Source organism: Panthera tigris, chromosome C1 (assembly GCF_018350195.1).
Source record: "Panthera tigris isolate Pti1 chromosome C1, P.tigris_Pti1_mat1.1, whole genome shotgun sequence".
Classification (NCBI taxonomy): domain Eukaryota; kingdom Metazoa; phylum Chordata; class Mammalia; order Carnivora; family Felidae; genus Panthera; species Panthera tigris.
The window spans coordinates 49,837,998-49,864,147 of record NC_056667.1 but is presented as its reverse complement, the minus strand read 5'-3'; the positions used below and the strand labels follow the sequence as shown (position 1 = coordinate 49,864,147).

Below are 26,150 nucleotides of genomic sequence, written 5' to 3'. Positions count from 1 at the left end.
TGGGCTGCAGCTCCGTTATCCCAACACATTCAGACTCCGGGAAGGGAGGGCGTGAGGGCAAGGAACACAGGGCTAGGACAGCCTGTCCTAACCCAGTGTCCCAGCCCCAACACAGGGCTCCAGCTTATCACAGGCTCCTGTGATTCATTAGTTAATGTGTAAAGCATTTGGAAAGTGGAAAGCTAATTAGAAGTGCTAAGTTATTTCATCTCTGCTGTAAAGGAAGCAATGTGAAGCCTAAGGAAAAATTCTCATGCAAATATTTTGGGGAGGCGTGTGCGGTGGAATGTAGCTCAGTGAATAGGCTCCATTGAAAGGCTAGATCTCAAAAAGAGAGGCCACTGATAAAAGAATGTGCCTCCATCCTCAATAAACAAACAGGAAGGTAAACAAGTGGGTGTGAGAAAAGTGGACAGGAAGAATCACTGAGGACTCACTTGAGATCTTTGAAAATCTCACTTTAGACAATAGGCTACCGGCCTTAAGACTGTGTATGTCAGTGGGACCTTCAAGGTCTCAGGCTCATTAGAAAGCCTGGGAAAGCCTGTGTCCCAAAGGAACCCCTCCTAAATGTGAAAGCCTATTTTTTAGAGCTCAGAAACATTTGGTAAAGCAAATTCCTGGGGCATGGGAGTTTTCGCATGCGGTGGCTTTGGGGAAAGGGGGCAAAACCACCTGTATTGCCTTCTTGCCTCACAGTTCACATAGCAGGGCCAATCAACTCATTTTCCTGTTCTCTGAACTCTGTTGACTCAAGCTCAGCAAAACCAGGCTCTTTTCTTTTGCAAAGGAAGCATCTGGTTCCAAGTCATAAAAGAGAAACCCAGAACCCATTGCTGACTGTTTGATAAGCACCTGGGAGGGCACATGGAGGGCACTGTTTCACAGAGTTCCCTTGCAATTACAAAGGCACATGTCCTCCAACTCAGTCTTTGCAGAATTCTAGTTTACCGGGAGAAAGCTGACCCAGCCCGTGGGAGCTGGTCTGCACAAACTCCAGTATGTCTGCATGAATCCTGGACTCAGACAGAGGGCTAAAATGACATGATCACTACTCTCTCTCTCTCTCTCACACACACACACAGACACTTACACAGTATATATGTTTCTTACACACATGGGGAGCGAGTATAGAGGAAAGGCCCTGTAAAAAGACAAGCATCAAGATATGAAGGGAGTCAAGTGCAACAACAGGAGTTAAAAGCACATGAAACCCAGCAGAGAGTAGGAAAAAGGAATATGTCAAATACTGTTAACGGTTTACCTATTATTGATGGCCCCTTCCTTCTTGGGGCAGTTTTGTTTAGGGAGGACAATGTAACCAGCCCACGGCAACAGATCATGATTTTAGCCATCAAGACAATTCTGTGCTGGCTTTCCCAGCATTCTGTGCTGCTAAAGATTAAAATGGAATCCAATTTTAGTCAGGCCTGAACAGAAATTTGCTAACAGGAAGCAGGGGAGGAGTATGGCAGGACCATTGTTTCCCTGATGTAAGAGGAATAGCGGAGAAGGATATGGGCATGATATCTGGAGCCGCAGCAGCCATTCTGCAACGAGAGGCACCAGGCATGAGGATGAATGGACAACATGCTGAGGATGGTGGAGTAGAACCTCTGAAAGAGCATGGGCTCCCGCTGGCATCATATAGCAGATGAAATAAGGCCAACAACCCACTCAGAATTTCACGTCAGGAAAAGAACTCTAATTGGCTTAAGCCACGCTCAAGTGGGTTTTTTTCTAGGAGGTAGAGGGTACTGCCTTCATTTCATAGATGAAGGCATTGAATTTTAAAGGATAATGTCCAAGATCACGCTGATGAATGGCATAGCCAGGATGTGAAAATAGGTCTGTCCTCCTCTTTAATTCATATTCTTTTCCCCTTTCCCCCCCACAAAGAAATCAGGCCATGAGTACCAAATATGTTTCCCTTGGTATCTTGGAACTTCTGCCGATCAGAAGCATCATCATCAAGAGCCATCTAAAGACTGGGAATTTTGACAGCAATTCTGCAACCAAAACTAGGGTTTCCTGGCTTCGTTGCAAGGCTATCATCAAATTCAGACCTCACTCTTCTCAATTCTCTGTACAAATTCTCACCTTCTGTTTTCTAGCTTTCCTCCCACCTCATTTTTTGGCCCCCCTTTTCCCACGATCCCAAGGCTAATTTAACGGATACCAGATTTTTTACCCTTCTTCTTCCGTAAAATCGAATTATTTCCTATGCAGGCTCCCTCTTATCTTACCCTTCTCCGTGGCCACTGATCTCATTTTAATACTGAGAAGAGGCAAGTGAGAAAGGAGCCAGTATTTATTGAGCACCTATTGTGTGCCAAATCCCAAGTAGGCACCTAATTCTTTCAATAATCATCCATTTGCTGTAACTAAGCTTCCCCAAATCTTTCTGGAGCAAGGCAAAAACCAACCAAACAAAAAAGACTAACACCGCACTAACACACAGAGTTAAAGGTAATGGGATTACAGAAGCATAAGAATGGAGGGAGAAAAGGAGACCAGTATCTAGAACTGATGCCCTTACTTTGTCCAGAAGTGAAGTGTGTGGCTGAGGACATCTCAAAGGTGCTGCTAAATTAAAAACTGAAAGACTGTATAATGGGGATAACACCAATAATGGGTCTGCCTACTTAATGGGTTGCTCTTAAGATCAAATGAGAAAATAGTTTGTAATCCAGAAAATACCATTTAAATATGAGTTTAGTTAGGGGCGCCTGGGTGGCTCAGTTGATTGGGCAACTGACTTCAGCTCAGGTCATGATCTCACGGTTTGTGGGTTCGAGCCCCGCGTTGGGCTCTGTGCTGACAGCTCAGAGCCTGGAGCCTGTTTCAGATTCTGTGTCTCCCTCTCTCTCTCTGCCTCTCCCCCACTCACGCTCTGTCTCCGTCTCTCTCTCAAAAATGAACGTTAAAAAAATATATAAATATGAATTTAGTTATCAACCAAACAATAAAAGCTATCATTTGTTGAATGCTTAGTTGGAATCAAGCATTTACTTTCTCTACACCAACAGAACTAAGACTTAAAACAACCATTAGAGATCATATAATCATCATTCTACAGTTAATAAACCAGACTAGAAAAAATTGAATTACCAAGAAAAAAGAAAAAAAAATAACCAAAAAATGAAAACATATACTGCTTCTAACTGAAGGAATAAAGTTCTACCCAAGTTCTGAAAAGGAAGCCCACAATCTCAGCTGCTCTGCTATCTGGTCTCTGGGCAGAATCTAGCTGTTCTCACAGATGTGGACCAACATCATTAGTAAAGGTCTTTTTCCCAGACAGTATGACAGAATGAGCCTAGTCTTATTTTACAGATGCATGAACTAATAGGAAACTGGTCTTCAGAAAGACCAAGTGAGGCATCGGTCCTATCCCACAGGACACAATTCCTAGGCTTCTGATTCCTTGATGTAAAAGGATGAGTCAATCTTAGGCCATCTTAAAGAGAAAATGGTCAATAACTTTTCACTAATAGTAATTAACCATGCAGATGGCATTTGGGAAAGAGAAGTTTGAGAGACAAACCGGTTCAAATCCTGGCTACCTCAATGGCCTGGGACGAAGGTACTCTTCTGAAACGCCAGTTTCCTCATCTGTAAAATGGGGATAACAGCACCAATCTCAGACGACTCTGAGTCCGGTAGCAAGTTCAGGCACAGAACCTGGCACATGTGGGTACTTAAGACACAGTACTGATTTGACCAATAAGTCTTCTTAACTTCGTCCAAAATCAGAAGGAAATGAAATTTTGTCTGTCATTGTATGGGCTTGTAACTGAAATGCTCAAATTCAATTCTAACTAGAAAGGGGAAGCTACTTTTTTTTTTTTTTTTTTTTTTTGCCTCTAAGAAATCTTAGTTTCCTGCCTTTGCAGCTCTCTGGCTGCTCCCTGAACTTCTGTGGGTACCCAACCTCCTACAGGCAGAAAGCATGGGGCAGGTTGGGGAGGAGGCAGAAAAGGCTTCAGCTAACTTGAGTGTAATCTCAGGTGACCTTGGTGCCCTGGGCAAGGGCATTACACAAGGAGGGGGAGTTTCTTAGAAATGAAGGGTGAAGGAGCTACAGGACATGACTGCGTATCTGGTTGGTCCAGAGAAGACAGAACTCAATAAACATGTTGCTCTTCCTAGGAGGGGTGAAATAAAGCCTTATCTACCAGCTCATGCATAGCATAAATGGGCAAAAATTAAAGGTAGGGGGGTAAAAAAAAGGGTGAATTACATGAAAACCAGAATCATATCATCACATCAAAATTAGATATGGATAGAAAAATGGTTTAGCCTTTCTGCCCCCTTCCACTCTTTGAAAAGTTCTTATACTATGGTCTCAAAGCCTCTTAGGCAAATTAGGCAAGTCCTATTGTAACTGGCATCACGCTGCATTATTAATGTTGTTGTTGTCATTACTATTATTATTATTTTAAATGTCTATTCATTTTTGAGGGGGGGGGTGCAGAGAGAGAGGGAGACAGAGGATCTGAAGCAGGCTGTGCACTGACAGCAATGAGCCCTATGTGGGGTTCGACCTCACAAACCGTGATATTATGACCTGAGCTGAAGTCGGACGCTCAACCGACTGAGCCACCCAGGCACCCCACTATTATTGTTTTTTTAAACATCTGTGTCTTCTACTAGTCTCTGAACAACTTGAGGAGAATTGTTACATCCTACATTCTGTAGGTGTTGGGAATACTATAAGAAATGGTGAGTAAGCAAAGAAAGGAACTTATGAAGAGTTTTGTGGATTGCCTATGCTTTTGTCTCTCAAGCAGAACTTCAGGAATATGACACAGAATGTCAACAGATGGAAACGCTCTCCATATTCGCTGCCTCCCCACGTTCCTTATGCATCCCCACCAGAGGCAGACAATGGGTGACATGCCCATAATTTAGCCATGCAGGGACCTCTCTAGATCAGGTGGTTTCCAGCACAGTGAAGTGTGTGGCTTGTGCCTACGTTTATAAATTTCATGAAGCAAAGGCAGTGAAGTCACACTGCTCGCAGGCCGAGCAGCTAAATGATTTATTAAGCAAAGGTTACAGCACCTGTGCCTTTTTGTCAACAAATCAGGCCCATGCCATGCCAAGCGATTCTTCTAATAACCCAAATGGTAATTTGGTTTTAAATAGCATTTCAGATACCACAATTCTGTTGATGCAGAACAGTGATAGATTTGGGTGGCAGGGAAGAAATGCCTGTTTTTAATATTGTTTGCACTCATTTTTCATCTTAAAGAATTAGTTCTCATTGGAGTTCTGCAGGTTAAGCATTTTATTTGAACATTCTGATTAAACTAGAACCTGAATCAAAATGAGTTCTTTGCTCAGTCCTTCTGTATGGGAATTGGTATTTCTATTTATTACCTGATGATGAAATATTAACTTTTTCCTCTAAATAAATGCATCCTCTTAATGGCTCTCGTTTTCAGGGATCAGATTAAATTATGAGATGCAATTGAAATGGCCATTGGCTTTCTGCTATTTGAGATGAGAGCATGTTCTCTATTATATTATATCATTCAGTGGGCGTGCAGGGGACATTAATAGTGTCCAAAGTGAAGTAAAAACTCTATGCCCCAGAGACTTCTCTATACATTAATATCAACTGATCCTAGGACAAATTTGAAAAATAAGAGATTTGGGGTGGGACCAAGCGGTCATGGTGTCTCAAAACAGACGGATGTTCTGAAAGCTGTAGGGAGATGGACACCCCCTATTTTAATGAGTTACGAAGTGGGGGATGCAGAGGGATACGAGTCAAATAATGACAGTAGCAGAGGTAGCAGGCAAGTGAGGCAGAAGAATGGGACAGATAACTTGGCAGGAATGTTCAAACACAGCCACGAGCTGCGGTGAAATGTACAACGCAATTGCAAGATGGTTTGAAAGAAAACTAGCTCAAGGCAAGGCTAAAAAGAAGGCGATTCCATCTCAGTGAAGGGAGGAATTCACTGGAGGAAAAAAAAAAAAAAAAACAGACTGGAAGGGAAGGAGGAGAAAAAATGGCTTTCAATTATCCACGTTATCTTTCCCTACCAATCATTACAGATGATGAATTGGTGCAATAAAAGCCAATATTCAATTTTTCCAATTTACATGGAAAGAAGGCCATAATATATTGTTAAAGGGAAGAAACAGCAAGTTATCAAACGGGGTATGTAATATGATCTCATTTTTGCAATATACTTGTATGCATAGAAACAGTCCGGATGGATTTATATGGAAATGTTAACAGTAGGACTACAAGTGATTTTTATTATTTTTCCCATCTGTATTTTCCACAATTAACATGCATCATGACTGTAATGAGAGAAAGTCATTATTTTTAAACTTTCTTATGAATCATTTAGATTCAAGCAATGTATGCTGACTACCCACTATGTGCTGGGCATGAGAATCGGTACTTTGAGAGAGGTCAGCACACAATTACTGTGGATTTTGTTGATAAACTGCCTACTTTTCCTATTTGCTTTACAGAATTTCACGCTCTTCAGAGGTGAAAGGGCCATCGGAGTTTATCGAACGATTACATTTTAAAAGTTGTGGTGAAACACACATAACATAAACTGGACTGTCTTAAACCAATTTTAAGTGGACAGTTTAGTGTTATTCAGTACGGTCACGCTGCTGTGCAGTCATCACCACCAACCATCTCCAGAACTCTTTTCATCTTGCAAAATGGAAACTCCACACCCTTTAAACAACGACTCTCCATCCCGCCATCCTCCCATCCCGCAGCCACCCTGCTACTTTCTCTATGAGTCTGACTCCTTCAGGAACCTCACATACATGGGATCATACAGTATTTGTCCTTTCAGGACTGGCATCTTTCACTTAGCATGACATCGTCAAGGTTCATCCGTGTAGCATACTGCAGAATTTCCTTCATTTTTAAGGCCAGATCATATGCACCATACCACATTAAAATGGTGTATGCACAAAATGTATATGCCATATTTTGTTTATCCTATGTGTCTGTGCATGGAGACCCGGGTTGCTTCCACCTTTTGTCTATTGTGAATAATGCCAAGTACATGGGCGTACCAATACCTCTTCAAGACCTTGCTTTCCATCTCTTGGATATATACTGGTGATTAGATTTTAATACGGTCTCAGATTTAAAAGCAGGGAGCATGCTCATAGTATTCCAGAGCTGAGCATCAGTCAGTGTGGCTCACCAGCATGTGAGGCCTTCGTGAAGCACAATGGTTAGAGAAAACAGGCCTTGCAGTCAGCAAACTGGGTACAAATTCTTCCTCCACTTCTCACTGCTTATGGCCATGGGAAAATGAATAATCTCTTTAGGTCTCAGTTTCCACATATAGAGTGGAGATAATTATAGCTACCCTATTGGGGTGGCTGCAAAGATTAGTTGGGAAATGTACCTAAGGTACTTAGTACACAGAAAATGCTCAATGAATAGAAGCTCTATATAATTAAAGAATACTTTTTTAAAAGTTGTTGTTGGTTTTTTAAGATTTATTTTGAGAGAGAAAGAGAGAGAGAGCTGGGGAGGGGCAGAGAAAGAGAGGGAGAGAGAATCACAAGCAGGCTCTGCATGGTCAGCACAGAGTCTGATGTGGGGCTTAAACTCACGAACGGCAAGATCATGACCTGAGCCAAAACCAAGAGTTGGACGCTTAACCGACTGAGCCACCCAAGTGCCCCAAGAGTACTTTTTATAAATAAAGTTCTTACTTTCTTTATAAACTGAAAGCTGCCTATTTAAAAGGCCTACACAGTCGTTCAAGTTCTATCTGCTACAAAACAACAGAGACCATATCTAATCTGTCTCCTATAAGTCAATGGTTCAGTTATGTTGAAGAGATTTCCACTGGGAACTGGTCTTTTGGAGAAAGGGACACCATTTGACCTTGCGTTTGTTCATGCATTTGTGTACCTCTTCTGCATTTGTAAAGCTCAAGTACCTGTTTGGCTGATCCTTCAATTTTACTTCTCTAAAGGTAGAAAGCAAAATGTCGTCTCTCCAGAAAACTTTTCTATAATTCAGTTAATACACATTTCATGCCTCATCAACAAAAGCATCAAAGGTAGAAAAAAATGCAAGCTCGTGTAGAAAATTACTAATCTGCAGGCCATGTTCAAATTAGGTCTTAAAAAATTCCTGTAAAAAAAGAAAAACCAGACTCACTTCTGAACTAATGTCTTCTCAAAAAGGAGATTATTTTTTAAGAATATGACCATTTTTATCTACATCTATACATGTCTAACACTTTAAATGGTTCCGGAAAGTAGTTCCTTTTTTTTTTTTTTTAAAGAGTTAACATATACTCCTTAAAATTAAAAGATTTTGAGCATGGGGCACCTGGGTGGCTCAGTTAAACCAAGCGACCCTTGGTTTTGGCTCAGATCACGATCTCACAGTTTGTGAGTCTGAGCTCTGCATCGGGCTGGGTTCTGCATTGACAGCTAGGAACCTGTTTGGGATTCTTTCTCCCTCTCTCTCTGCCCCTCCTCTGCTTGCTCTCTCTCTCTCTCAAAATAAATAAATAAATAAAAATTAAAAAAAGATTTTGAGCATATCATTTTTACCTTAGGATATATACACACACATTTTTTTTTAAATGACAACTCCATTAGTACAGTTTCTCATAAGACAATTGGGATGGTTTTCTTCAAGATGAATGTGGCAGGTGTAACTGTGGTAAGAAACATTTAAGCTGTTGTCCCTATGATGCCAAATATTTAACAGACACTAAAAAAAATTCAGTTCCAGATGCCAAAATTGGGTCTAAATGACATCATTCATCCAGATGCGTGGAGAATCTGGATTTTTAAGAATTGAATTTTTGTGGTCAACATCATGAAGACTCAGTTTCTGGGTTAAATAAGGCATTTGTGAAACAAAGCCTTTTGGAATATAACACGTTTTGATTATAGAGAAACAAATTGAAAGGAACACAGGGTACCATTTCAGTGCTATGAATCACAGATTGTATAAAAAAATACTATGTAAAGTACAAACAGGACATTTCCAAACTGCATAGTTGAGGTTCTTAATGAAGTAACCCAAGCACTCTGGGGCTTCAAGAAAAGCAATCATTCAATATAGAGCCACTGTCCCCGGTTTCCCCCTCCCACTGAACTTGAACACATGAGCCAAAAGTACAAAATCAAATTTTAATGCATCTGAGGTAATTATTCAACTTCCAATTCACCAGTTAAGCATTTGAAGGTATAGGAAAATAAGCAATAAACCGGAACAATTTTATGGCAGGTCCAGAGTAGATGTTAATCCCAGAAGCCAAGGATATGCCCGCTTCAGGAGGAACAGCAGAAGTGGGAAATTCAAGAGTTAACCTGCTGCCTCCCCTTTTTGCTCCCCTTCCCCTCCCAGCTGCCTCCTCTGAGGCTGTACTTTCTGTGACCCCGCTTTGGCGTAAGGAAGGCTTCAGATGCAATGTAGTTTCACCTGCACTGTCGACACAGCAATAAACTAAAATCCTTTACAGAGTGAGCAAATGGACCCAGGAAGGCAAATCTATCCCGTTGATAAGTATCTGGTCATATTCTTATAAACAAAGATGAGTAGTTACAAATTTGGCATCTGGAGATTACACACCCAGGCATATGCACAAAATATCCCAGGGAATTTTTTCAAACAACATGCTGAGAACCTCACAAAGAAGATACTTTATGTCAATTATGATAGTATATAGTTCCATTCTAATTAGGAAATCAGAGAGTAGTTCCTTTCCAAACTTTAATCTAATTCTATTTCACAAACTTCAAATATCTCTACATCTACTACCTTTGAACTCCAAAAGTCTCTCACTGTTTGTTAATGAACAGCAGCCATTTCAAAACTTCTAAAAGGGATTTCTTCTCCTTCACCTATACTAGGACAAAACACAACTGTCTACTGAAAAACAAGCTCTAGATGTCGTCGTACACTCTTTTCTCAATCACCTACTTCAAAATATGACATTATAGTCGCATATGTCCCCTCCCACCCCGCTGCACCTTGCTCTCTAGTGGCCAGCGTAACCAGTAACAAATATCACCTATTTCTGCACCAACACCAGCAACTTAATAGGACTCAGAAACCCTTTCTTTTCTTTTCTTTTTTCAGAAAGTTTTCCAGGTTCCTGGGGACCCTATAGTGAATACAGAAGAGTGGCTGGTTCCCCCATTCCCTGGATGCACTCTGATTTTAACAGCAACCAGAGTGGACTTTTCCGGGTAGAGGTATACTTCCATCTGCTTGCATGTAGAGAGACCAGAATTCCTAGACAAGGAAACACACGCTATCTAGCACTGAGAAACCTTTCTCGCCACCGCAAAAGGAGTTCTGGCACAGAAGCCTTCCTCTTCTACCCTCTCGATACGAGAAACGAAAAATCGCAGACAGCGTTTTCCACGATTTCTGAGAACACAGGGAAATGTGGCTGTAGGGCCAGGAAGGTTGGGGTCAGGAGGAAAGGGGACCAAACAGGGGCTGGGAAATGCAGCCTGTTGTGCCAAAAGACGAATTACAATGCACCTGATGAATAAAACAAGCTGCACCACATACAGAAAAGATGAGAGCGGCCCACCTGTGTCTGTTGAGGGATATTTACAAAGCTTGGATCCCGTGGTCCAACACTGACGAATCGGTTTGCGGGGGAGGTGCTGGGTGTCGAGTAGGCTGTGAAGGGAAGGGACACATGCGTTCAGGAAGCAGCACGAGATTGCACACACAAACAACACCAAAACACACAGTCTCTGAGCCTACGCAGCTGATTAACAAGGAAATGTGCAAACACTGTAGCTAGCAAAAGGGATCTGGCTAGCAAGGGCATTTGAGACAGTCATAAAAGGGAAGGGGTGTTGGCTTCTAAAGACTGTTGGAGTAAAACGATGTCAAATTGGTGCTCAGATGAGTTCTTTTCTCCTTCCGTCATACAAATTAGAACATGCAGGACATTTTTGCAAACTATACTTTCTGAGTTAAACATGAGCTCAGGAATCAGAAAGAGATATCCTAGTCCTTACAGCACAGGGAGAGAGAAATTAGGTAGAAAGGGGGAGGAAAGCAGTTCATTTTACAACCTTGCTTTTCACACTATTGCATTCCCCAAAATCATGAGACATTCCTGTGCCTCTATAGCTAAATACTGAAGAGGAGTCTTTATAGAAGAAGTTAATGGGTTCTCCAGAAAGTTGGTGGAAAACCATTTAGAACCAGCTGTCTTTATAGGTCCCAGGAGAGTGTCTAGAATCTCTATGATGCACGAAATGTGCTTAAAATATTAATATTTGGGGGTGCCTGGGTAGCTCAGTCGGTTAAGTGTCCGACTTCAGCTCAGGTCATGATCTCACAGCTCGTGGGTTTGAGCCCTGCGTTGGGCTCTATGTTGACAGCTCAGAGCCTGGAACCTGCTTTGGATTCTGTGTCTCCCTCTCTCTCTGCCCTCCCCCCTCTCAAATATAAATAAATATTTAAAAAACATTAACATCTAGTCTTCCGAGCCTAGAACCTTTCTGTTAAAGGTACAAACTATCAAGATCCTGTGTAAACCAAGCTATCACCCTGGAACCACACTTCAGTTTCCTATCCTTTCACAGTAAAGTTTTGTTGTTGGTTTTTATATATACAGAACTGTATATATATTTTGGGTTTTACATTTATATTTGAGAGCTTCACTCTAGTTTAGTGAGAAAAAAACTCAGCGGCTTTGGTGTTTTGTTGGCTTATAAATCCAAATGTGCATTTGGTCCTTTGGTGTCCTGCAATACCCTTCTCTATCACAAACTCCCGATATTTATTCGCATTCTTTCTTTGTACTAGAACTTTTAGATAGACTCTTGCTTCATTTCAAATCTGTTAACAATGCTTGTAAAAGGGGCCAAATTTTTTGAACTAACTCTAGACACACACCATCTAAAAGATGAAAAGGGTCTTCAATTTTGAAAAAGCACAGATAACTGAGGGAATCATACCAAATCCCTTTGCCAGATTTCTTTTTTCCTTTTTGGCATCATCTGCTTTGTTTTTGATTTTCTGTTTTATAGAAAGCCACTCGGACTTCTTGTTTCTTTTGTGAAGCACAAAAGATATCTAAAGATAAAATTTCCACCAGTTTGGCCCAAGTCCTGTTGGTCATCTTTGGTAAGAGCTAAGTCACCCCCACCGATCTGTGATGGTCACATGGTGTGGCTGTGTTAAACCAGCATGGAACAGTGGATGGACATGAGGATCCTCTAATGTCTAATAATAAGAAAGTTTTGTTGTAGTATTTGTTTTAGAAGGATTTGTCCGGTAATAGCTTTATATAAAACAATCTAGATGTATGATGTGTTATACTGTCTAGTCATGTGAATCTGCTGATTTCCTTCCCAGCCCATCCAACGTTAGACTAAATTGAACACAATGGAAAAATACCTGTCGATGTAGCCTTTCTGTATGTACCTCTCACTCACTGGTATGGCAGAAATTTAAGTTTTTAAAAGTTCAGTAAAAGAATTTTTGTTAATTGCTTTATTCAGCCTATTGCTTTGCTTCGAGATGGTTTAAGAAGTTTCCATAGAAAATTATTATTGAAAATGATGGACTATAATTACCTGGTAGTGAATTTACCTGCTCCTAGGGCATAAAGAGGATGTGGGAGAGATAAGGAGGAAGCTAGTAGATGAAATAACCTGTCAAACCTCTCAGTGGTTGGTGGGGGAGGGGGGCGGGGGGAGTGTTCCTCCACACGTGAATAGAATGGGAGGGTGAGAAGGAACAATAAAGGTATGAGAAGTATGCAAAAGGTACGAGACTAAGTGATCGATGACAGATGCAGAGATCTGAATCCTAGAGAACTGTGTGTGCAGGTCTGCACTGGTCACAACAGACACACCACAGGATTTCCTATGATGCTTTTGCCGCACTGGTGACTTCAGAAACAAGCACGCTGACTGATCCCAGGATTCATGTTTTGTTTGTTTGTTTGTTTGTTTGTTTGCTTGCTTTTACTAAACCCGGAAAGGCTTGCACTCCATTCCATTCTCTATTGTTTGCCAGACCTAAATGGTGCCATTTGGAAGGTTTAGCATACAAATAATTTAGCCACTCAAAACTGCTAACAACTGGCTATTCTTTCTTCTTCAGGCATAGAGACCAACTTTGAATTCTCAATTTCAAAATATCCCAGAAGGCCTTTAATGCTTTCATAGGCATCCTAAAACTGTTTCAAAGTTTAGTCTGGTCTTTAAAACAAGGGCAACAGTGAGAGAGGTGGTAGTGTGTTAGCATTAAAAAAAAAAAAAAAAAAAAAAAAAAAAAAAGAGAAGGAAAAGAAAAGAAAAGAGAAGAAAAGAAAAGGAAAAAAAAAGGATATTACAACTACAAAAACCTGGGAATCTCTGAGTACCCAAGTCATCAAATGGAAGAAATGGTGCCCAGGGAAATTTATTCTATAGAAATGTAGCTTCTGGGAAAACTCAAGGACACAGGGAAAACAAGGGAAGGAAGAAAGAAAGTCTGACTCATCTTCCATTATGGTAGTTACAATAGCCAGCGTGTTCACCTACAACAGGATGTAGTTCCAGAAATGAGGTGACATTAGTTAAATTTGATTTTTTCCAAAGAAAAAGTGGAATAAGGGAGTTATACTATTTAATAAAAACCTCAATTGCAACTTTTTATTAAAACAACCACATATACCATAGCAAATCAATTATACATGCATAGTTAAGAGCTTTCAACATGAATATAAAATCAAGTAAAGGGGGCAATGTGGTAATTAATTATATACAACTGTATTTATTATGCTATTATATCACATTCATATCTTTCTTAATTATAATTCTGGCGTTATTTACAGCAGCAATAATCAAATGCTGCAGAAAGAGCTTCAGGAAATCATGAAATCCAGAAAATAATTTTCTGGGAAGATTATTATAGGCATTTTTTTGAGGATTCTGGAGGGATGATTCAGGGGCATTTGACAATTTTCTGATAAAGTCAATAGGGAAATCAATTTGCTTATATAATCTCATTGTAAAAGTCCTCATGGCAAAGATGACTATTAGAAATCAAATTATTGATTATTTGCTTCTGAAGCAGAAGCTTTGTTTGTTGTTGTTGTTGTTGTTTTTGTTTTTTTTTTAAAGCAAGTCTTCTTACCCACATGAGCAGTATCATCATGGACTATTTTCCTAATGTTATGGATGAATATTCCTATTAGAAGCTTTCACCATTTTATTGGCACTAATAAGATCATATTTTTCCTCTTTCTACTGTATTTCTTCCCATTATCCAATAGTCTTACTTTGGCCTTAGCCATAGTGATAAGTATCAAAATCCTAGACCAGAATTTGATCCCATATCCAGAAAATCCCATTCTTCTGTGTTACCCACTTACCATACACGTTGCTAATTATATAGTCCTTCACTTAGTGCAAATCCTGTCTCAGTATGGTCAGTTGGAAGGATGGCTCAAGAACTGTTCATTCTTTATAAGTAATACTTTCACAAGGCCTCTTGAGGATGCCAGAATCTATCTCTAGCGGGGACTATGAGGCGGGCATGAGGCAGTGGGCAGGACAGTGGCAGAGATTGCCCTTTCAATCTGCTCTTTACCACTGTGCAGGTAGGTGTTCCCTGGGAGAACTTAGCCTTTCTGTCTTCAGAAATGATGTAACTGACTGCCTGCAAGCCTAAAAGAATTCCTACGTTTATTGTTCCCAAGGTGTAAGGCTTTGTTTTGTTTTGTTTCTTTTTCTCAATAAGAAGATGTAAGAGATGTGTCCGGATAAAGAAATCATGATATTTCCACATAAATCCATTTTGAGTCTGCAATGGCCTTCACCTATAAAATCAAATCTGACCACGGTGTTAACAAGGTGGTCAAACTGTCTTGAACAAAGATGCTTGGAGCCTTCCTTGTTTTTGGGGAAAAAAATATGACCGAAGAAAAAGATATTAAAATATTTGTACCATTGTCAGTTGACATTTCCTTAAGTTAAAAACTGTATCATTAAAATCACCCAAATCTGACAAACTAGAAAATTAAAAGGAGGCAGACAGAATCAAGGTCTAGTTCAAATTTAGCAACCACTAAAATATGTGTAATCACTGAAAGGGCGAAAGGGAGAACATTTAGACAGATGTCTTTGCGGGGAGTGAGTGTAAAGGGAGAGCTGCCTTTTGGTTGAAGCCCCATCAGGACTCCCACAGGGAGGGAGTGCCCACAGGGAGTGCCCACAGGGAGGCTGAGGGGCTGATTCCCCTCTAGCTGAACTGCCTGAGGGGAGCGATGGCCAGCCCCCCTGCCCTGACTAGGGGGAAGTGACACAGTGAGGCACGTTGGCAGAAAAGAAAATGTAAGAGACCTGGTGAGCTTTGAGGCTCTGTATTTGCTTCCACACACAGGAAGCAATGAAGTCCCCTAAACCTTGGTAGCCTGGCCTACAAACTGACACGGAGTTTGCAGAGAGATCTGGGTTGTGTTTCATCAGACTCCAACTCTACAGATGGAGTGAACATCCCCTTTTTCATTCCCTTAAACTCTACCAAGTCTAACTTCTAGAGTGCCTCAAAGAGAGATATTTTAATATATTTAAATATTCATATTCATTCTCTCTCTCCATCTGTCTCTCTGTCTCTCTGTCTGTCTCTCATGAACACCTGCTCTGTGCCAGGCTCTGTACTGAGCACTATGGGAAAGCCAAAGGTGAGCAAGACACAGTGCTATCTGAGAATGCTAGCGTCTAGTGGTGAGAGAGGAGTGTAGAAAACGAAAATATGGTATTAAAGGTGATACAAATAAAACTCGGTGAGATGTTAAAGGACAGAAAAGGGACACCTGGCAGGAGAACAGGAAAAGCTGTGCAGAGGAAATACGGATGGCTTTTGCGACATGCTGTAAAAGATGGAGTTGGCTGACAGGTTCAGATGGATGGGGGGAGAGGGTCCCACAGGAAGCAGCATGGGCAGAGGCGTGGAAGCAGGAACTGGAGGCAGGAATCCGAGGATCAATCACGGAGGGAAAGGAGAAAAGACAGGACGGTGCAAACCACGTTTTGCCATTTAGCTCAGGAAGGTAACATGTTAAGAATCAGAAACCTGAACTATTTGAAAACGGAGGGGAAAAAGTCCATTGAAATTGTTTTTCTTTTAAGAAGAAGAATAAATAATTCATAAAATGAACAAAGTTATCAACTTCCCATTCTGAACACCACTAAGATCGCTTGACCTCCCCACACTCTAAACTTTTCCCTTCATATCTCAAATATTAATAGGCACGTCACATGTTCCCTCGTTTTCAGAAACTCAGACATACTCACATGTGGGGATTTCCCTCCAAAAAATACCTAGTCAAAAATTCAATTTCATAGACTTTAATGTGATTCTACCACCTGCCCAGGAATGTGCTAGTTATTGGACAGAGGTAATCAAAGCAAGTTCAGGAATGCAGACTTGAACAGATCCCTGTGTATTCAAGTTGCAATTTTATTAAATGTTTATCAGTGACACCTGACAGTGAAGAAAAAGTGCATGAGACAGCGTTCAGTGGCAAACTTGAAACAGTGAGATGATTAAGCACCTAATTGAAATAGTTTCTAGAATCTTAACTGCACTATTACATTATTAAAAAAAAATGAGAAGCCCCGTGAGAAAACTTTCATTTCTTTAAAAAAAAAAAAATGCAGTAACTATCAGGAAATAGATTGGCTAATTTCTAAATGAAACCCATTACAGTTTAACTCAAATGAGTTAAATGAGGAACTTGAACAGCACTATTTCTTGCAAGGTCACAAAGAAATGTTGGAGGATATTGGAGTGTTTTTCCTTTAAAGAAATCTATTGGTATCAACAACTTTACAGGGCCTGGGTTAGCATTATTCATATCATTATATAGCCCAGGAAACACATACAGCTTTTCCTACACATGATCCAGTATTCAGAGATTTAGAAATTCCCACATGATTGGCTGGATATTATAGTTGTCATCCAGATGTTTGGAATCTAGAAGATAACCACACTGAATTTCCAGTATTTTGATCACATCTGTGCAGTTACCTCCTTCTATTATCTCTGTAAATCTTTTGTCTGCACAAACAAGTTACCAACAACAACAACAAAAAAGACACAGCCCTCAGGGCATGAAATTAAAACCTACTTATTGCTAGTAAATTATTACAGAACAACACACCCATAATCTTTGTTCCTGAAAAGCTAATGAATTCGAACTTTAATATATTAGCATTACTTAACATGTATGGGAACAATTTGCATGACATGTCTAATGTGCCAGTAGTTCACAAAAATCTTGAGAAGAAGCAATTTAGCCAGATGGTTTTGCTCTGCTGGCATTTCTATTTGTATTAAGGCTCCTCACAGGGAGGCAGAGGCTCTAGCTACATCATGATTTGGGGTAAAATATGCAGAAAGGAAGGTATAAGACCATTCATGTGTTCACACAGACAGAAGGGGATCAGAACACGTAAACCGGAGACGCTTTGACCTTCTGCTACCCAAATCTGTGTCATAAGCAGGCACTTTATACTATTTCTTATATGCAGTCTATTTAAACTGCCTAGAACACTGTTTTTCATAATAGCTGTAAAGGATACGAATACAGACTTGTTTCAGTTACTTTAAATTTACTTCTGGTGGCTAATCTAAATTCGAAAACTGTCATTTATTTTTATGTATACGCTGTGTGCTGTCCAATTGATAGAACATATATATTGATCTGAAGCAACAATGTACATGAGGAGGCACAGGTGAAAGTTATATTAAATAGCCATAGGGAATAAACTGGATTCAACTGGGGTTTACTAAAAAAAGAAACTTAGATCAATATATTGGATTGCTCCCTTTTGAAAGGCTTCTGCAGCCTCTCCAAAGGCAGTGTAACTCTGGAAACCTACTTCTGGGAATTTATCCTCAAAAAATACTTAAAGGTACAGATAAAGATGTTCATTACAGTATTACTTATAAAGAGGAACAAATTGGAACCACCTTATATGTTAGTGCTTCACTCATATGTTGAAGTATTTTGCAGTCATTAAACACATTTTAAAATAATAATGGCATCATGACATGTTTATAATAGGAGATAAAATGAATAAAACCAGTTTACCAAATGGTATATGTATACATATAGACACACATATGCACACACACATATATCATGATCAATTATGTTTAAAATATGCACAGAAAATGACTGCGAGATAAGCACAGAAAGCGGTTATCTCTGAAGAACGGCATTGTAAATGATTTTTTAAAAATGTCCAGTAATTTTTAATCTTAAATAAACATAAACAGAACCTGAAAACCCAAGTAACACTTTTGTTTTTACAGCAGTGCAAGGTAGGTAGAAAATGAATTTTAGAACCAGAAAATCCTTGATTGAATCCATTCAATCTCTTACTTGAAATGTGATCTTGGCAAGCCAATTAACCTCTCTCAGCTCCTACATATAAAGACTCCAGCATGATAAATATCATTTACTCACATAGGCATGAACCTTTAAGGTGTCATCCCTCTGCGTATATCTAATGGGTTACATTTTCTACAGAAGCCATTCAGAAAGTAATCCCTAAGACAGGCTTAGCCAGCAAGATGGGAAATCTCCCAAATTCCATTATACTTAATATTAAAAGGATTGAAGAAAAATGCCAAAGGCATCCAATCGGGGACTATTGATTCCAATATCTGATTAAGGGTATTACACTCTGAGACATCTGCCTTCTAACACTTAAAATAAAAAATCCAATCAAGGGTTAATGTTATGATCAGACTCATAAGTAACTTATAAATCGGCACAACCCAGCTGATCGGTGATGTATACCAAAATGAATAGTCACACTGTTGGTACTAGTAATTCCAATTCTAGCAATCTATCCTAATGAAATTATTAAAGTTGGGGACAAAACGTATTTTCAAAAATATGCAGGAACCTATTTCATAGATTGGGACAAAAGTTAATGTTCTAGAGCAGAGGAATAAGTACAAATTGTTTAAAATCACATTTTCTAATTTTTTTATGAAATAAGAAAAGGTGTAAAATACTAATTAAGAAAATAGCATACAGAATATTATATTCAGCATGGTAGCAATCATCTTATGTATGTGTGTGTATATCTACATACAAATACACACATCAACATGCATTAAGGAGAAAATGCACCAAAATGTTAATAGTAGTTGATTATAGGAGAATATAATTTTATTTTTATTTATATGCTACCATATATATTAATTTTCTGAAGAGTATCTTAAAACTCATTTGTCATTTCTGTCATCTGAAAAAGTAAAAAGCTGAGGCAAAAGCAAGACTTGAACGGGTTATGAAAAGCTAAATGAAGGGAATGACCTATTGCCTGTTCTCTCTGGTCACTCTTTCTTGACAACGTCCATCTCTTACTCCACTCTTGTTCCTCGACTTTTCACCAATTCAGTGTATGCAAGAGTCTGTTATTCTTGTAATAATATAAAAGTTCCTTATGGAGTGTCTTAGGGTTTTCAGAGGACAGATGTAGGTACAGTATTTTATCTCTAAACAAGGGATATATCCGCGTAGGGTAAGTACAAAGCATCAGAGTCCAACAGACCTGAGTCTGAAGCCCAGCTTCATCTCAGTTTCCTCTTTTTAAAAAGAGGACTAACAATCCCAATTTTGCAGATTTATAATCATAATCAAATGAAACTTAGGTAATGCTTATGAAAATACCTATCAAAGCACCTGCTTTCCAACAGTTATTTTTCCTTTGCATATTTAAACATGGTAAAATTACATTGTACACAGAATAGGAATATTTTGCAAAAAGCATTTATGAAAAATTATGATTTAAGATAATATGTGCCCATCTGTATTCAATGGGTTCCTAAACCAGAAATAGTGGCCAAATAATGGCAATGGAGAATGCAAATGCTAACCTTACACTTAACTCCTTGCTATAGGTGAGGGAAAAAGAATCCCTTCACCAGAAAGATCACACATTTTTTGCTATCATACCCAAAGTGCTGGTTAATATAGCTAAAATCTAGATGTATAAAAATAGCCAAGATTTTTATGGGATACCCCTCCCCACCCTGAGTTTTGGTCACTGTAGTGATTAAGGTGGAAAGAAGAATTTCTGGATTAGACAAATATTTTTGAAAATAAAAAAACAATCATATTTTCTATAAAAGGGGGATTTAAAACTCAGTATTATCATTCTCTTTGGATAAGGTACCAAAGAGCTATCCTACGACAAACCAGTTTCTGTCTTTCAACACACAAGCAAATGTGTATATACACCTCCTCCCTCTATGGTAATATTCTGTACACACTTCTTAGCATTCTCCTTTGCTGACTTAACACAACCCCAAGATTATTCCATGAATTCATATAGATTTGTCTCTTTGTTTTTAAAGTGTTCCTAATGTATATAATGTTTGTAGATATTTAGGTTATTACTAATCTTCTATTATAATCAATGTTGCAATGAATACTTATACATCTGTGTTCATGTCCAACTATGTCACTTACATTTAACATTTATGTATGTAAAGATACGTATGACTCATATATACTTTCATATACATGAAAAATTTAATTGTCTTCTGAAGTGGTTGAACCAATTTACAGTCCTCTAACATTGCAAAAGACTGCCTATCTTCCACACACTTGCCAAGACTGTGGAAGATACTTTTTGATCTTTGCTGATCTGACGGGTAGAAATACCACCCAAGTCTTAATTTGCATTGTTCTTATGCTACATGAATGAGCCATCTTTCAAATGTTTTCCATTTCTCTATGTTTATACCGTTTCTTGGTCTTTCTATTAGACTATTGGTGTTTATATAATTTAACCCTCTGTCACATGTGTGGCAAATATTTTTCCCACTTTCATTTTTGTCTTTTTGTTTGTTATTTTTTTCCATGCATAAATTTTTGATACTCTTAAAGTAGAATTTATCAGTCTTTCCTTTCATGGATTCTGGGTTATATTTGTGTGTGTTATTTAGAAAGGCCTTCCCACCTCCAATATTATTTTAAAAATTGTTCTATATTTTCATGTGGCACTTAAGGCTTAACCTTTGTATGTTTGGTTTTTTCCTCCAGCTAGAATTTATTTTGGTGTAAGGAATTTTTTTTTTTTTTCCTGGACAAGTTACCCAGTTGTCTGGGTAACTTTATTGAATAATACTCTCCTTCCTCTCATATGAAATGCCACTATCGTCAAATATTAAAATATTGCATATTATATAGGTCTCTTTCTAATTCAGAAGAATATAAAAAATTGAAATGTAATGGAGATAGCAGCAGAACTGGTAGAGAAATTAAAACCAATGTGGAAAAACAAAACAAAACAAAACAAAACAAAAAATGATACCAATGTGGAAATGGATTGCAATCAAGTTCCCTGGCACTAAATAACCTCAGACATTAAATTAAAAGTAGGTAAGAAAAAGAAGGAAGTTTTGGGATTGTTCTCTATCCTATCTGTAGAATTGGTTGCAAAAATCTATGATATTATAAAAACTTGTGGAAGTTTACAGCAAAGAATAGATTTTATTGAATGTAATTTAAAAAATTTAAAGGAAAAGAATAATGGAATAGTTCAGGCGTCACTAATGAAAAAGTGTTTTGTGAAAGGAAGCCACTAACTTATTTTTTCCCCCATTTTCTCTTGCAATTATCCATTGGTTTTTCTCTGAAAGAGGAAACAGTCCTTATGTCACCTAAAAATTGTGAAAATATGACGTATCATTCACTAGCTTGTTCTGAATCCAATTATTGATTACAACAGTGTGTTATACATTTTAAGGAAAAGTGTTGGTGAAAAGGAGAGGGGTCATTATTTGGGTGGTAACTCAGAAAATAATTCTTCAAAGCACTCATCAACAGTCCAAGTTCTCGGGAGTCGTGGAGAATAAAGGAAATCTGCCTTGATCAACATCTCCTATTTTTCGTCTTTTTGCTGTTTTTGTTTGATCTCCTTCCAAATCTTCTGCTCTCTTCCTTTCCCTGATAACAAGAGTTACTCTCAGAAACAGAGACCAATTCATACTGCAATATAAATGGCCAACTAACATCTTCTTCTACATTTTTCCCATAGGGTTTTCACTGCAAAAAAACACAGAAGCTTTGGGCTAATGCAAAGATACCCCATAGGATGCTATGGCCAAGCGTATGAACCACAGGGTCAAGGTGGCTGGGTGTGAGTCATGACGCCGCTATACCTGGCTAAGAAACCCTTAATTAGGGTAACAGAAGTATTTACTTCATAGGATTATTGTGAAAATTAAAATAAGACAACACATACAAAAATACTTTTAAGGTGCGTGGCACATGAGTAAAAAGCTCAATACTTTGTTGTGCTGTGATTAATTTCAGATAAGCAGGCAGTTGTGGCTTAATAGCAACTAGAAATCATGTCATATTGCTCTGTAATTTGTACAAAGTATGTATGAGATAGTAGAAAGAGCATAGGAAGGCCTGCATGTGACTCCAGTCCGGGTGACTATGGGAGTATGAGCTTGGGAAAGTAATATGTACTTTTTCTTTTTTTTTAAGTTGATTTATTTATTTTGAGAGAGACCAAGGCAGCACAAGTGGGGGAGGGGCAGAAAGAGAGTGAGAGAGAGAGAGAGAGAGAGAGAGAGAGAGAGAGAGAGAATCCCAAGCATGCTCTATGGTGCTAGCACAGAGTCCAAGGCGGGGTGGATGGGTGGGGCTCAAAATCATGAAATTGAGAGATTGTGACCTGAGCCGAAACCAAGAGTCAGATGCTTAGCTGACTGAGCCACTCGGGAGCCCCCGTAATCTGCACTTTTTAATCTCAGCTTCCTTGTCTATAAAATCCTGACCAACCAGGACTCTTAGGAAGACAGAACAAGATAACGTATTTGTGTACAGAGTGTTGCTAACCAAAAAGCATTGAACATACATTAATTATTATACTGCAAAATTTCCATCCCCATCATAGATTATTGTTATATTCTTGGTTAACAGGTTCATACTCATACATATAATGAATGTATGTAAGATTCACTGTAGATATAAAAATAAATAATAAAGGAAACTTGTTATTGCATGCTTCTTCTTTAATAGAATTCTAGTTTAAAAAAAACCAAAAGTTCATGGCTAAGAAGGCATGGAGAAAAATGTTATGAGTTTTTTATGCATTCTTAAATTGAGTTTTTGTGTTCCTAATTAATTAAAAAAAAGAAAATATGCATGTTTTATCTTCCATCATAATCCAAAAGCATTTTTTTTCCCTGTTATAATTCTAGGCTATGATGCCAATCTGCAATTTCTTTTCTGGATAAGTCCATTTTTATAGTATGATCTTGGTACTAACCTGTTATATAAAAATTGGATGTTACAATACAATTAAGAAAAAGAATACTGCATTTGGAATCATCATATCACAAATAGACCCAAATGTAATGAGATATTTCTCCTATTCTTCAACTGTTGTCCTCAAGACTCTGAGGACTATCCATTCAATGTATGGCACATTTGAACAGGAATCCCTTCCCAATTAATGGATGATGCACATGGAAAAACTCAGTTAACTGCAAAGAGCTTTCATAGGTATCATGCTACTATAATTTGCACCAACTGGTAAGATACCTAATAGACATGTCAAACATAATTTGGTCAAACCAAACTCTGATCCCTGCCCCTCACCCAGAATGACTCTTCCTGCAATGTTCCCCTCTCAGTTCATGGCAACTCCATCTTTCCAGTGGCCCAGGTAAAAAACCTAAGCCATTGTTGATTTCTCTCATTTTCCCCCCCTCAACCCAATATCTAAGGTGTCAGCAAATCCTATCAGCTCTCCCTTCAAATAATTCTCACCACACCTCCTGCCCCATGTTAGTTCCTGGATTCTGCAACAGGGTGCCACCTCCCCTCCCTGTTTTAGTTTTCTCTATTAGACCTTATGGTCCCTAGGTTACTAATTTACTTATACTTTGATTATTGTTTGTCCACAGGGAAGGAGACTGTTTTGTTCACTTTTGCATCCCTTGTGCCTAAAATAGCAGCTGCAGGTTGAAGACACTCATTATATTGATTAAAAAAAACCAAACAAACAAACAGCCTCTTAACTGGTCTCCCTGCTTTAATTCTTGCCCCCTACAATCTATTTTCAACAAAGCCTTCAATGTGTTTCTGTTAAAAACTAGGTAGTTATCACTTCTCTACTTCCTGTCTTGGTAAGAGTAAATGCCCAAGTCTTTACAAGGGCCTACAAGAGCCTACATTATTTACCTCACTCCCAGCTCCCAGACTCATCCACCTTACCTTTGACCTTGCCTTCTCCTACTTTTGCTTCCTCATTCTGTTCGCACCACCCTGGCCAGGTGTACTGGCTGTTCTTTCTGCTTGAAAAGCTCTTCCCCCTACAGCCTCATGGCTCATCTTCTCACTTCCGTCAGCTCTTTGCTCAAATGTCCCCTTCTCAGACAGGCCTTCTCTGCCCACCCTGACAGTCGTCCCCTACCTCCACCACTCCTGACTCCTATGTATGCCGACAGACAACCGACTTACATCACCCTACCTTTTATACTCACTATTTTTATTGACTTTCTTCCCTTCTGTAATCTGAGCTCCACAAGATCAGGGAATTTTTAAAATCTCTTTCATTTCCTGCTCAATCCTAGCACCTAGAACACTACTTGGCAAGTAGGTGATGGTCAATTACTATTTATTGAATGAACGAAAGAAGCAATATTCTCTCAGTAGGTATCTAAACCCACCAAAGGTAGTTAGCAGGAAGAGAACACATCCATTGTGAATGACTCTTACGGGTTATCCGTATTTGTTATGGTATCTGAAAAAGATCTGACATAGTAGTACATCAATCTTTCTCCAAATAACTGTTAACTCTACCCCCATGCCCCTGGTTTTGTTTGTTCTGTTTTGTTTTAGGGCACTAGTAAGGATTTCTCCCATTAAAATGTATTTATTTCATAGGCAAATTTTTTCCCAAATCTGCCTTACCCATGTTTTTCTGGCCACAGCTGCAAAGTTGAATATTTGATGCCAGAGGCAACTGATTAGGTTAAAATACATACTCTGCTTTAGGCTGGCATCCATTTGTATTTCATTATAAGATGATATTAAAAATTATGCCTTGGACTCTTAACTGTCTACAGCACGGCACATCTGTCACCCCAGTTTGTCCTGTCAATCTGCCTAAGAGAGTGGGTATAGCAGCCAGTGATACTCCCATTAGCAGATAAGGGAGTTTGAAGCCCAGAAAAGTTGGTAATATAGGAGACCCTTGGCATGATTTCCTACTTGTATTTTGAAAATTTTATCTTACTGGAAGTCATCTCAAACGCCAGGTAGAAAAGACTGTCCTGGGTCATACAATTAGTGTTTTTGAAAAAAGCCTCAATTTCCAACATGCTATTGGGATCTCGAACATCTGTACTTAATACCTTGTCATGATATTTCTTCTTGCTAAAGTTGAGCTCTAATAAACTGGCAAAGATAAACAGGATCCAACCACCCTGTGATTTTAATTTCTAAGAAAGTACATAATTTATGAAACTATATTTTTTGCCCTAAATTTTTATTCAGTGGTAATCTAATTTTAGACATCCCCTCCCCCCACCAGGCTGGTTTCTGAAGAAAAGCGCTACTTTCCTCCTCAGATTCAAAGTACCAGACTATTATCCCTACTAAATAGAAGTCACCCTTTCCAAAATCATCTTTAGCTAAGACTCTGTGCCTAGACCAAACTCCCTCCCAAGTGCTCCTGTAGAACCCAAGCCTTTGTCCCAGCGTTGTCTCCTGGGAACTACCCATTTGCCAGCTGTCTCCTTCCACAGGATCCTACATTTCGGTAGAGCAAGGATTAACCATCTCTGTATCCCAAGCAGCTAACACAGTCCTTGGCACATGATAAGTGCTCGCTATATGAAGGCTGAATGAGTGAATGAAAGAAGGTAGTCATCAAGATGCATGCTGAGAGAGGGGGAAGCGATTTTACTTAGATATTTGTTCCCTTCTATATCTTTGTGGCCTCTTTCCCTCTGATCACTTTCTATTTTCTAGACTGTAGAGTTTAGAAGTAAAAACCAGACATGACTTGTCCTGCTCCTTTCTCTTAGGAAGACAGGGGCTGGTAGGCAACATGCAGCCATCTGGACCTCCGAGCTATCAGCTCTAAACGGGAGGGCA

The 26,150-nt window shown here is 39.1% G+C and overlaps 1 protein-coding gene across 13 annotated transcripts in view; it reads right to left on the bottom strand.

Annotated features, from left to right (window-relative positions):
* NFIA (nuclear factor I A) overlaps window positions 1-26,150 on the bottom strand; it is a 371,559-nt gene that overhangs the window by 23,772 nt on the left and 321,637 nt on the right. For 2 of the 13 annotated variants that reach the window (XM_042997401.1, XM_042997402.1), the window contains exons 12-13: window positions 10,578-10,669; window positions 1,204-1,395 (exon numbers count right to left, since the gene is read on the bottom strand). The exons of 2 other annotated variants lie outside the window; for them this stretch is intronic. In XM_042997401.1, the coding sequence (XP_042853335.1) occupies window positions 1,348-1,395; window positions 10,578-10,669 (140 nt within the window). In that variant the 3' untranslated portion in view covers window positions 1,204-1,347. Of the gene's footprint in view, window positions 1-1,146; window positions 1,396-8,069; window positions 8,147-8,620; window positions 8,682-10,577; window positions 10,670-26,150 lie in introns of those variants that run through there. 9 more of the 13 variants (XM_042997409.1, XM_042997408.1, XM_042997404.1 and 6 more) reach the window with 8 other exon arrangements.